Here is a 14,033-nt window from a genome sequence, read left to right as displayed (position 1 = left end):
GTTAAAGCGAGGGAGGAATCAAAGTACTTGCAGTAATCGTTTTTGCGAAAGCTTTAACGGGTTATACGAAGAACTTTAACGACCAACTCTAATTATAAGACGGTCTATACATCCCTAGATGTAAGTGCGTGTGATATATCCGTTTGGCGTAGGGGTTAAGTAGTGAAGAAAGAGCTTCAAGAAAAGAATAATAATAATCGATCACAACGAAATATACAAGTGTATGAATATACTTAAATAGCTACTTGAATCTCTATGCACTAGGAACTTAGAAATATGTATAAATATATATATATAGAATGTATATATATAAACACACGTGCCTTTAGCCAGTCAGCGGATATGTTTCATTTTTTATTTATTACTTGCAGAAAATGAGCAGTGCACCTGCTTAGTCGCGTTCATCGCCCTCTGAATGATTTATTCTGCGAATCGCGATACTGCCTAGTTTGCCGTTTATTAAATTCTATATATATTAACGATTGAGAGATCACACCATATAATTATATATATAGGAAAACTGCTTTTGAAATGCAATAACTTTGTATGGATGTTAATCATAATTTAAAAAATTCTAAGTTTGTAAATTTTTTCGAGAAATATTTTTTTTTGAAACTAGTAATTATTATCAAGTGAGCAATTAATTATTATTATTTCAAGAAACTCTTATCGAAAATAGAATACGCTTGAAAAAAACCATTCACCAAAAAGCACTTGTCTGACTAGTTTGATGCCCTCTGTTTTATCAACTTAGATTCCCATAACACACGGGATTCCTTTATATGCTCAAGTGTCAAGAGTGTTCTTGAAAATTTCCGACTTTTTTTTTCAACTTCCTAAACCGATCTTTAGAGCTTGAAACAAAAGTAGTCTTTGTAAGAATATTTTTTTCTTTTTTATCGAAAAGTATCAGTTATTTCAATGAGATTATATTTATAAACGAACTCGTTTGCGTTTCTAATTAGAATAATTTTTTCTAATTGAAAAAAGTGAATTTTTTCCAAAACAATATATTGATTCAAAAAAATTTTATCTATATATGAAAAAAATCTTTTTTGAAATAAAAGAGAAGAAATTTCATATTATCAGAAACGTTGCAAAATTCATTTTTTGATTCATAAGACCTAAGGAGGAGAAAATAAGTGGCAATTAATTTTTTGTGTAAAGTGAGTCTGATCCGTTAAATCCGTCGCTGGAGTTTAATTTTAGTCTTCAAGAGCTTAAAAGTGGGTTGCCAGCTTGACTCATTTTTTGTTCGATTTCAATTACGTGGATCCTTGAAACCTTATCGGAAATATACGTTATATATATAAAGACGGGAAGTTGGTGTGGAGGAGTATATAATTTTTATTTCTCAAGAAGTTTTTTAAGAAGCTTTTCGAGTGTTATGACGTAAATCAACCAAATCTAATCCATGGAGAAAGAGAACAGCTACAACGTATTTGAAACTATTAGGTGAACAGAAGAGTAGGTTGTTTAGCGAAGGAATTATGGCTGTGGAGCTTATCAGCTTAATGAAAGGCCTAAGCCCCAAGTAGTGGTAGCAAAAGGTATTTGAATAGCCCATTAGTTTGGCAATCTAGTTGGAGGGAATTATTAAACAAATTCTATATATATATATATATATATATATATATATAATTTGTATACATGTATAAAATATTCATCTATATAATAATTTTCTCGAAATAATCTTCAAAGTAAAGAGGCTTTCAAATAGTGAGATTATATGCAACACTAGAATGAAGGACCCTAGGAAAGGAAAATATCAATTACATTGAAATGAGCAGCCAAAAACAGATGTTTTCATTCAATTTCATTGACACGATGAAATGACATTGGAAGATAATAAATGAAAGAAAAATAAGCATAGAGGTATGTTAATTATAGTGGTAATAGTTCCGCGTTCAATTGTCCATTAAGCATCACCTGCTGGGTTTGTGTATATATGAGAGTCGAATAGGGAAACAGTAGCACCTGCAACCTTCCATAAAATGTTTGATTAGCCATTCGAAACGTGTATATAATGGATCACAATGGGCTTCTTTTACGTCTCCTTAAACCCAAAGACCCCATATATATTCCAATTGTATGGCATCATTTTTTTTTCTTCTTTAAAATGCATTCCGAATACTATAAATCATACTACCTTCAAAATAAAAGAATATTCCTCTTAAAAGGACTTTTTTTTTACTCTTTAAAAGATAAATTTATTTGAAATTCTGATCACATAAAAATTCTTGTATATCTAATTTTTATTATTCAGAATGTCGGAATCAATTTAGTGGAAAAGAAATTGTATATTGGAATATGTAATGAATGGCATTTGTTTCCTAAAATGTGAGCTATAGAAAATTTTAATAGTTTTTATGTATAATAATAGAATCAGAATAAAGGGGAGTGTTTGACCTGTAGGGGAATTTTACAAAGTCCTGTGTAACAATGTACTTTCTATCTGAAAATGTCATTTATAAATTATAAAAAAAATATGTGGGTAAAAGTATTTCATTTATGGAATATGAGAGTGAAGTGAATAATAATTTGTGGGAGGCGTCAAAACGCCAAAGGGTATAACACAATATAAAAGAGTGATAGAGAAACCTATAGCTCTCGTTCTATGTAAAGACATACTATAATAACAAGGAAAATAGTGCCACCTGTTGAAAAAAAGTAATTCAAGCGCACAAAATGTGCGAACTTAGAAACTGCCAATTTACAAAGTTTTCATTGATATTAAAGCGTTATTCTATTTCTGTTAATACATTTTAAAATATATATAACTTCTTGGTTTTACTTTCAACTTTTTGCCAAACAAAAAACATTTACTAAATGTATTTTTTGAATTATTACAAAATATTTTATAACAATCCGATAATGAATAATTTTCTTATTAATATTTAGGAAGCCACTTTGGAAGTATTTACTAGATGATGAATAATTTTGAAACTAACATTTATAATTGGGAAGCCAACAACTAAGAAGACCTATATAAGTGAGAATTTTTTCATGAATAATTTTCTTTTTTAATATCAGTTGTTATTAACTTCAATATTTGAGAAGCCAACAACTAAGAAGATCCCCCATAAGTGGGAAGTGTTTCATACTAGATCATGAATAATTGACAGACTACAAATATTATATAAATTGTATAAATATCGATAATTTAATTTCAGAACTATCTTTTAAAATTGGGTTCAAAAGTATATTAATAAGTAAATTTATTTTAAGAAAATAGAAATGAAATTAGAAATACATATGTATTAAATATATATATATATTGGATTTATTAGATTTTACGAGGAATAAATGTATTATTCAAATGAGATTTCGCCTCGAATAAATTTGTGCAAACAAAAACTCGTTTCTCTCACTTGAATGTACGCGAGCCATGCGAAATTGAGTTTCCTATTGGAGGATCTTGAATGTCTCTTCTACCTCCGTTCGATCCTATTGGAAATCATTTTCGATGAGAAGCATCTGTTCCCGGCTCTTTTCTAAACGGGGTATGTTTTATTCGTGTCGTTTGGACCTTTTTCTATTGCATCGAATTTCATGGAAACTTTAGGTAAATTCCTGGGTATTTGTGTTGCACACACGAGTGGATTTGTCGCAAATATCCTGTATAGGAAAGTTTCAAATACGTACACACAAAAATTGTATAAAATAAAAATACAGAAAGGACGCAATAGAGAGAGAGAGAGAGAGAGAGAAAAAAAGAGGATATTCAGTGTAAGTACACGGCATAAAGTAATAACCGGGCGGCACTGCCACGTCGCTGGATCAATATCGGCCGGCAGTTGAAAGTACAGACGGCAGAGCGGAAAGTGATGGACGGAGAGAGCTATGAAGGAAAGAATCAAGAAAAGATGGTAGACAAGCCGCACGAGAGAAAAAGAGAGAGACAGGAACCAGGCCAATGGGCGCTGCCTCCCCCACGGTCATAAAGAATACTACAACCTCCGCAGGATCATTACGTCTCATGAGTGAAACAGTATAATTTTTTTTTCCCCTCAAATGCGGTAAATGAATTTTAAATCATTCTTTTACGACAAATACTAAATTTCATTTTCTCTCTCATATAGGTCAACAATAGCTTCTAGACCCCCTAAAAAACAAAATTAAATAAAAAATAGATCTATAAAAATTGTATAATTTTCTGTGATTTTTAAACATATAGGGATCAAATGCAGAACTCAGTTTTTCCAGTTGGATAATAATTTAAAGAAACTCGAGAAGTTAATTGAGCCCAGCCTCCCTCGTCGTGAACCAAGTTGCACTTTTATCTTTGGCACGGCCCCACAGCTTTTTTTGTCCCTTCAAAAACAACACAAACCCAGTCTTATTTATTTCCGACTCCGCCCCCTCTTGGCATTTGCGTCCTTTCCTCTCTCTCTCTTGTTTTGAGAATAATTTCAGTTCTTCAAGAGTGGTTTTGCTATATATTTTGCACGTGTATAGTAACGAGGTAGAGAGTTGCCTGTTGACGTGAAGCATTTATTTACATTAACTGAGGGAGGGGGAGGTATAAAATAACGTGATATAACTGGGATACGTGGAAACGAGAAACGATGATGACGACGAAAAGAGAGACGGAAATCGTCAGAGACGCTCGGTCGAGTTATGTGGCTTCAGTGGTATTTACACTCTAGCGGTGTCAGGATACACGATGAATTACTTATATATTCTCTCTCTTTCCATTTTCTATATATTGCCACTAGAGATCTGTACTTCTCTCTAGATACGTGAATTTACGTACCAAGTACATATTTATAAACTGCAGTAAGATTCACAGGTTCAATATTTAGTTTTCCGTTTAATACGCAGCTATAAATTGCAACGTAAAACTACTGCGCAGCCCTAAAGTACTCAGAACACTAGTACAGTGCGCAAGATATTATTGCGCAGCTGGAAAATGTGCACAATATTACTGCGCAACCACGACGACTTCTATTTTTGAGGTTATGTATTCTCTCTCTCTGAATCAATCTTTTAGTAAAAATACAGGAAAATTAAATTCAAAAGCAGGACACAATTGTAATTTATGTGTTTGGATTTTTACCAAAAATGGAGGGTAAATATTTGTGATAATTAAAGTTCAAAGCGGTGGGTAAAATAAAAGGCAAAAAAAAAAACCATTTAAAGAAAAATAAGGCCGGTAGAAAGTGAAATATATTGTATTTCGTGACCATATATATCAAGGCTCGTAAAAGTCTGATTTGTGACTAAAAACCTCTAGCTCTCTTTCTTGGAGCAGGTATATAACAATCGTTTTGATGCCCCCGGAAGATAAGATTACCCCTGCTGCGTAAATCATGCCACCTTATAACCATTGGAGTTCAAAGATTTCGGCTCCGATTTTTATCTGCTGCCCATTGTCACCAAGGTAGGTGTGAACGTGCGGACGAAAAAATAAAAAAGGATTGATAAACCTTTTTTTAAAAAGGACAACAAACGTGTATATGACAACGATTTTAAAATACCATCCCATTCATGTGTGTGAGAACGAACCAATCTTTGTCACTTTTTTTAAATATACACTATATAAATCAAGTGCGAGAGAGATTTTTCATGTATTAAAATAATAATAATAAAAACTGTTTTTAGTGTCTAAAATGTATATTTGACCTACTAAAAACTGTTAAGCCGAAATTGGTACTATTTTGAACCTACATTGAACTTTACAATAAAAAAAGAAGGCATTAGAAAACAGAATTACCACCTGAATAATTGGACGAGACTATTTTTTTCACAACGAGTGAAACGGCATTTATCATGAGAGACCGGAGACATTTCCTTGGGAATGTTTTTTTTTCTTCTTTTTTGTCGACTTAGTCCTGAGAAGGCGACGGAACGTATTACGAACAATAAAGGAGATTGGCTTTAAATTACAAAGTCCGCTGCAGATGCACGAGTTAAATGTCCCTCGGAGAGAGAGAAAGAGAATAGTCTCTCTCTCTCTCGCCTAATCGGTTCTTGTGCCAGCGGGTGTCCCATTCGCGAAGACTCTCGTTCCACGTGACGCAGCCGCACCCCCTTGGGTTTCCTGGGTGCGAGTCCTTCCTCTATATACGTGATTAAAAGAAAAGTTCATTCATCTCAATTGAGCCTGCGAAACTAATAAACGATTAAACCATTCCAAATTGAAGACGTTCTGTAACTTGGACTGTCTCTCTAATTCACTGATTGTCTCTCGACGCGAGACTACTACAACTCGTCGAGTAATTTAAAGGCAAATGAGATTTACTTTAGAAACTGCAAGTGACACCTGTGATTTTCGCAAATTACAATAACATGCTGAGAAAATTAAGGCGCAAGAATAAATTATACGAATTATCCCGAGAGAGGGAAGTATATAAAGAGGTAGGAGATGAGAAAAAGAGACAACTTTTGTTAACGAAAGTGTCACCAATTAAAAATAAATGACAAAAAATAAAATTCGTGAAAAGAAGAAATATTTATAAATTGTGATTTGCATTGTTTTTTCAATTCATCGAATGAAAGTGATGCTCAACGATTGAATCAAGTTATAATCCTGTGGAACAAAAAAAAAGTATCAACGATGATTAAAATGGATAAAAATGTGTACATATACGACACTAAAGAAGGATGAATTTTCATTCAAGAGGAAAATGCGGTCAATGAGGTGTGATAAAAGATTTTTGAATATATCACGCAAAAAAAGATCGTTTAGAAATGACGATGTATACAAAAAAGGAATATGTAAGAAAAAGTAAAAAAGAAATATATAAAACAAAGAAAAAAATTTATTTTTTAATAATAAACAGAATTATTATTAAAAAAAAAAGTTATTTGAATGTTAATTTTTTTTCTGCTAAAAAGGAACCTACAGTTAATATAATCTAATATTGCCGTTGAATGTTCAAATTATAGAAATCAAGATTCATGATACCTTGTGATTAATTAAAAATAAGGAATATCGACCAAAATGAAAAGAAATACGTTATAATTTTGTTTGGAATTATATGTTACAGGGTTGCAATCAACGAGGTAGGCGCCACGTCTAAGGAGGTGCTTTTACATTTTTATTAACATTAATGGTGGGGTAAAATCATACATTGAACATGTGTAGCTATTAATTATATTTTTTTTTCAGATAACTGAGGGAACAAGAAATACGTGTTGGTTTCATTAAAATCAAGTTGAACTGTTAAGGAAGTTGTAGCAGTTGTTTTCTTTTTTTACACAGGAGAATTATAAAATTTGCCTTCGACAGCTAAATTCACTTTTTAAAAATTTTTCATACTAGTAATAATTTTTTTAATATTTAGGAAGAAGAAGACTACGAAGATCCGCTTTTTGAAAGTATTTTCATACTAGATCATGAATAATTTTTTAATTGGCAAGATTTGGTAAATTAAAGACAGAAGATCCACTTTTTGGAAGTATTTTCATACTAGATCATGAATAATAATTTTACATCAGACTGTAATGTTGAGAAAACGAAAATCTCCGGTTTCTAATTACGGAAGGTGTTTCATACTAGATAATGAATAATTAATTTTTAATAACATCAAATATTGTTGGATAATCAACTGTACTTCTGATGCCATTTACGTGCTTGCAAAAGCTTTTTCATTCTAAAAAATAAATCTACCGCATATTCGACGTATGCGGAAGGTACTAAAACGCGAATAGTGCGGCTGGGTGGTTGTAGGAAACGAGTTAGCAGTTGGGGATGAGTTTGTGAGGAAGTTGGGTAGGCGAAGGTCGATGGGAAAAGGGACTCTCGACAGAACCGGAAAGCATGAGAGGATACTGTTGAAGGGAAAGGGGTGGCTAGAAAAAGAGATAGAGACTTTTGAGGGCAATGCTGCGCGTCTAGATGGGAATCCCTCTTTTTTCTCGTTCAGGAAAATGTCCCCTGAGGTCAGCCTAGCGTGACTATCTTCTTCTAGCGGAGACTGCTACTACATAGTTCACGGAGGGTAAGGAAAAAAAAACCTCGCTTAAGAATTCTGGCGGCACTCAAGATGTCAAAATAACATGACTTCGAAAAAGAGAGGGAGTTAAAGATGAGCCGAGAATCTTGTTCCATTCGACGGTTTATAAATCATCGGAGGACTGCGTCAAGAGAGAGAATACCTATTTCTGACGAATCAACTGGTTATACTTATTTTTTTCCCCTCCTTGTCTCGACATTCGAAAACAAATTTATCATTCTTTTTTTCCCCCCCTTACATCTCCCACGCGAATAGTTTATATATTCGCGATACTTTATTGAATTAGAAAAGTAATATTTTCCCACGATTTGATGTGTGTTATAATCCTGTTTTTTTTTCTTCAAATTTTATCTTATGTGTATAGTGATACAAAATAGAAAACCGGAAATTTTTCAATATCTTATCTATTAGATTTCTACTGTCACTTCCTTTTCTTTATGTAAGAGATTTTTATTTTTTTTATTTCAAAAGGGCTTTATTATATTTTAATCTAGTTATTTACAGACTATTTATTCCAGTCACGTCAAGATTATGGGGAAATATATATAAATCTTATCGTGAAAAAAAACAACACTCTCTTGTGGAGGATTAAAGACTATACCTTTATTAATTATATCAAAATTTAGCGTCATATCATTCGTCAAAGAAAATGAGGCAACACTTGTCAGTATTCCAAGTTCTTAAGAAACTTTATATATATATAGTGTAGTATATCTACATCTATTATCTACCCTATATAATATTCAATTTCCTTAAATCAACCCCTATTTGGAAAGGTGGGGGAATCGCTAAGATTTAAATAACGATTACATTCATTATTTTTATACGTGAAAAATTATCACGATAAAAAGGCATTATGTCAAGACTTATTATAGTTAGAATTTTTTTTTTTATACTAAACCATTTATTTTACGTTATTTTCAAATTAATCATTGTTTTAAAAATTTGTTTCTCTATTATATTTCTGTACATGTATAATCCTTATCAAAAATAGGAGCATTATTTTGCATTTAGAAATATATATTTAGAATTCAGATTTCTATTATATTTGATTAGAAAAATATTCTTTCTTCCTTGAGCGTACATGAATAAATATACGCTCAGAGAAAAGAAAAAGAAGCTGGCTCACATAGGTATATATATATATATATGATATTAAAATAGCGCAGGTACTGATATTGTAATTCATGAATACTGTTGAATGCAAAAGAGGAAAATATCTTTCTATGCCATCTGCCAGGTGATTCCGGGTTGAAAACCACGGTTCTCCCTTGAATAAATCGTCCGGGGTAAAGAAGAAGAAGGAAGGGTTGGAAAAACTCTCTTTTTCGATAGATAAGTTTACCAGAGAGGTTGATCAAGCGAAGCTTCAAGTGTTCAACGCTTGCGATTTAATAGAATGGAAGGAAGTGAAAAACCCCCGAAAGGAAGAGACGAATCGAGATGAGTGTGTAGACGAGATGGAAAAACAGAGAAGAGAAAAAGAAGAGGATGAAGAAAAAAGAAAGAGAGAGAAAAAGATTGTGTGAGAGAGTCAGAGAGAGAGAGAGAGGCGAAGTATTTGTAGAGTTGTAGCCAGTAGGTGGTTGTTGGTGGGACAGGTTGATGCATGGCTATGGGATCTTGGATGCCTTATACCACCACGAAATGTCGGCGCCATACAGCCAACTCTTTTCCATTTTACACACGCTGTAAAGATATTTCTCTCTTTTTCTCAACATGGAATATGTTCTTTAATCGTTTCTGCCTTGTTTCACAGTCTGTGATATTTCATTTGGTATTCACTTCATTCTCAAGAGCCAACCCATCAAAAAGTGTATTATTTATATAAAAAAAAAAAATTTCTACCTTTCGTTTCTTTCTTTGAAAAAAAAAAATTATTATGCTAATTAAATTTTATTCCTTTGTATTCAATCCTCTTGTGTTGTTATTTTATAATATACTTCGTTTTTCATTGCTTCTCATCCTCTAAGAGTTGACAAATTATGACTGTCATGTTGATTTATTCACGCTGTGCTTTACAATTGTTAGACTGCATCTAAATAATAGTCTTTTTCTAACAACTGGGTGTGACAAGTGCATTCTTTTACTTTAACTTTATAACAAAAAAAGTGCCCTTTTTTTAAACTATAAGTGGAATAGTTTTAGAATTCGATAGTTTGAAATTTAGATCAAGGTCCCTTTTTTCGAATTGAAATTACAAGCTTTGGAACTGAATTTGAAATTAGAAACTCTCTGCAATGTTAGAATATTACGAAAATTAATTCAATTCGAATTATTACAATTTATCAAAATTATATGTTTAAAGAATCAAAAAAAAGGGATTTAAATAATTAATCTCATAAATATATATAAAATGGCGTAAAGGTTGAATTATAAAATTTTTGGGCGCGATTATGTAAATTTATAATGTAAGTGTCACGAATTAGAAATTTTTAACTGAATGACAAAAACACGTAATAGTCATAATTTACCAAAAAAAAATTAGTTAAAATTCTTACTAATGTGAATTAATGGTCCTTTTTGTACTAATTCAAATTTAGAAGCAATTTCTAAATTCTTAAAATTAAATAAATTTAAGTAATTTTTAAATTAATTATACAATTTAATATTTGGGAAGGTAAATACACAGAAGATTTCACTTTTTAGAAGTATTTTCATACTAGATGATGAATAATAATTTTACAACACCTGCAATGTTGAAGAAACGAAAAACACCGTTTTTCAATTACGGAAGGGTTTTCATACTAAATGATGAATAATTTTATTATGGACATTAAGATTTGGTAAGTTCAAAAGAAAATCCGCTTTTTGGAAGGTTTTTCATACTAGATGATAAATAACTTTGTTATGGACATTAAGAATTTTGGTAAGTTAAAAAGAAGATCCGTTTTTTGGAAGTGTTTCATACTAGATAATGAATAATTTTTCAATAGAGACATAATTTCCCAAATCCCGAGCACACACTCACTTGACAATAATTTGCTTATATTGCAAAAATTCATTTTCAAATTTCCCTTTTTTTTGGAATTCATTAAAACAGAAAAATACCAATAAATTTTCAAAACACTTCTAGAGTATTATTATCACAACTTTCTCTCTCTCTTTTTTTCTCAACTTTTCTGCCAACCTCCTCGTTTTTTTCCTTCAAATAAATAAATCTTCCCTATAAGAAAAATAGGTACTCAAAAATTCGGTCGAGAGGATCTTTCTCTCTAAATTCATGAAAGAGTGACGAATCATATTCTCATTTCTCCCCTTCACTACCGGCACGTGCAAGTCGTTTCACGTTTTTTTATTTTCTACACCTCAACTTCTTCTAAAAAAAAAACTGTTAATAATAACGACACATTATTTTCCGAATCATGGCATTCCCAAACGGAAATTAGTGTATCCTCAAACAGGAACTTTTTCCTTTCATTGGGAGAAAGATAATTTTTTTGCATTTCCTTACCGAACGTGTCGTCGGGGTAAAGGTGGTGGTACTGGACTGTGAAAATTCTCCATTGTTGAATAATTATCACGTTGATCAAGCTCCAATGATTTGTCCTGATGATGATGATGATCGTAACCCTCAAGATGATCGAGACGCAATAATTCAGCGTCCCTTGGCGAATGTAATTCACAATGTGCAACGTGGAGTAACGGCCTTAGTGCCGAGCCGCCCTCGCAACGTTGTTGCCGCGAAGGCGGCCCGTGTATTTGATTGTCTAAACCATCCGCATTACGATGATCGTCACCCCAAATTTCGAATTCACCAGCCGCTGAATAATCACCAAAACCGCTGTTACCCTTCACTGTTGTTGAATTTTTTTTATTATTTACAACTATTCCACTACGGTCACCCACGATTGCAGGACGTACACCACGAGTCGTCACGACTGCTCTTCGTTTCTTAAACGTTGTCGTCGTCGTATCCCTCGTATTATTCGATCTCTTGAAAGCACGTGCATACAACCAGTCAATGATGTGACTGATAATGAATCTTTGTTATAAATTCTTCTTCTTCTTCCTCTTCTTTTTTTCAATCAAAACCAAAAACAAGACACTGCAAAACTTCTTTTTTAACTGCACTCCCGCACTTATAACACTTTTTTCCCCACTTCAATCCCTGTTGTACGAATGCTCAATGAATATCGAATAAGATGATGGTAATTCGATAAGAACCAAAGTGTTTCGCCCGATTAAACCCGAGTGAAGTTGCAAAACTAATTGGGTCACGGGTCCGCGATGCAAATCCGTGATGAAAGCTAAAATCCGACGGATCTACACTTAACGCACTTTTTGGTAAAAAAAAAAAATTATTTATTTCATTGTCAATTAAGATGAGAAAGGCGGAGAATTATTTTTTAAAAAAATTTTTTTTAACTTGGGAATGATAATTCGGGTAGTTTTTTAGAAATGGAATTTTATACGTGCGTTCACGGGTAAAACACATCAAAGACTGAAGTAAAGGCAAGAGGAGAGCACCGCACCGCCCGGCACAAAGTGACACTGAACTCCCACCATCAGTAACGGTGTATATATATAAGGCGCATGCGCTTCCACCCTACTTGGAACCGGGGTCATTGCAACCCCTCGGAAAAGCGCGCCTCCTCGCGGACAACGACTCCACTATATAGTTGAACTCCTCGAAAAACCCCTCTCTTATGATTTTCTCTCTCTTCATCTTTAATATCATCTCTTACACTAACTCGCTCTCGTTCACTCTTTTCTCTTTCCTTTTTCCACCGACGATGACGACGACAACGACGACCACCCACCTTGTTTCGATGTTCATATATACGTATGGTCACGTGGCCTTTTTCTCTCTTTCTCATCCTCGGGAAAAAGTAAAAGCTCGCGTGAGGGTGCGTGTGTTTACCCACTTTACCAGTTACTATAAATATATTTCATTCAGTGCGCCTTCACATTTTCTGTATGTTCAGCTCTCGACAAATAGATAATGGTAACATTAAATTTAGACAAAATTTCGTCCCGAGATTCAAAGCTACAACGGGGGGCAATTTATAATTGTGAACACACTTCTTGTAGGCGAAATAAGGAACATTTATATCTGCTTTCAAAAGAAATAATTGAGTATTCTTTTTTTTTAATTTTTTAAATGTATTTTTATTGCGCTTTAATGTCAACAAAAAAAGGGATAATTATTTTCTGTTTCAGAAATTGATTTCAAATTTGTTTTTTAAAAAAATTGGATAACCATACCGAGTAACAAGCTTCAAAGAAATCGGTTAATTTTTTTTAATTCAACTATGAAGATCCACTTTTTGGAAGTTTTTTCATACTAGATGATGAATAATTTTTTATGGACATTAAAATTTGGTAAATTAAAGATACAGAAAATCCAGTATTTGAAAAGTATTTTCATACTAGATGATGAATAATTTTTTTATTGTGCATTAATATTTTTTCTAATGCGAAAAGAAAGAATATCCACTTTTTGGAAGTATTTTCATACTAGATGATGAATAATTTTTTTAAACATTTTGAGAATTCAAATAGAAAGATTCAATTTTTGGAAAGGTTTTTCATACTAAATAATGAATAATTTTTTTAATACCTGCGAAAGTTGAAAAAAGAATCCACTTTTCAAAAACGCTTCGCATATTTAGATAGAAAGTAATATATATATATATATTTTATATATATATATATATAAAAACATATAGATTTTGAATTAAAAAAATTTTGAAATCTCTCATTTTTTTTAAATTTCAGACGTATAAAAAATCCATTAATGTTTATTAAGCTGATAAAAAGAATAATAATTAAAAACATTTTTGCACAATACATATTAAATTTCTTACATTATGGTAATTTCAAGCTGCTTTTAGTTCACGAGTATTAAACAAATTATTATTTAATTTATATGAAAATGTGTTGAATATTTTAATAAATAGACGAAGAAAAATGAATTTTAAAGTATATATATTTAAATAAAAATTTAAATAAACTTTTAATCACAGTATTGTATTTTTTTTTTAACCATATAGAAACGCATTATTTAATACATATTTTGTGAAAAGAAAAATAGGTCATCAGAACTCGTATATCGTATCCAGAAGCGGT

General features: G+C 32.2%; 1 protein-coding gene across 7 annotated transcripts in view; it reads right to left on the bottom strand.

Annotated features, from left to right (window-relative positions):
- Positions 1–14,033, bottom strand: part of LOC127280594 (teneurin-a) — a 481,913-nt gene that overhangs the window by 46,346 nt on the left and 421,534 nt on the right. The window contains exon 1 of one of the 7 annotated variants that reach the window (XM_051303687.1): positions 11,416–12,456. The exons of the other annotated variants lie outside the window; for them this stretch is intronic. Coding sequence (XP_051159644.1) covers positions 11,416–11,468 — 53 coding nt within the window. The 5' untranslated portion in view covers positions 11,469–12,456. Of the gene's footprint in view, positions 1–11,415; positions 12,457–14,033 lie in introns of those variants that run through there. 7 annotated transcript variants of the gene reach the window in all.

This window comes from Leptopilina boulardi, unplaced genomic scaffold (genome assembly GCF_019393585.1).
Source record: "Leptopilina boulardi isolate dan_hultmark-lab unplaced genomic scaffold, ZJU_Lbou_2.1 LbouV2_248, whole genome shotgun sequence".
NCBI classification, from domain to species: Eukaryota; Metazoa; Arthropoda; class Insecta; order Hymenoptera; family Figitidae; genus Leptopilina; species Leptopilina boulardi.
Note: the sequence above shows the minus strand (reverse complement) of the source record. Positions and strands in the feature narration are given on the sequence as shown.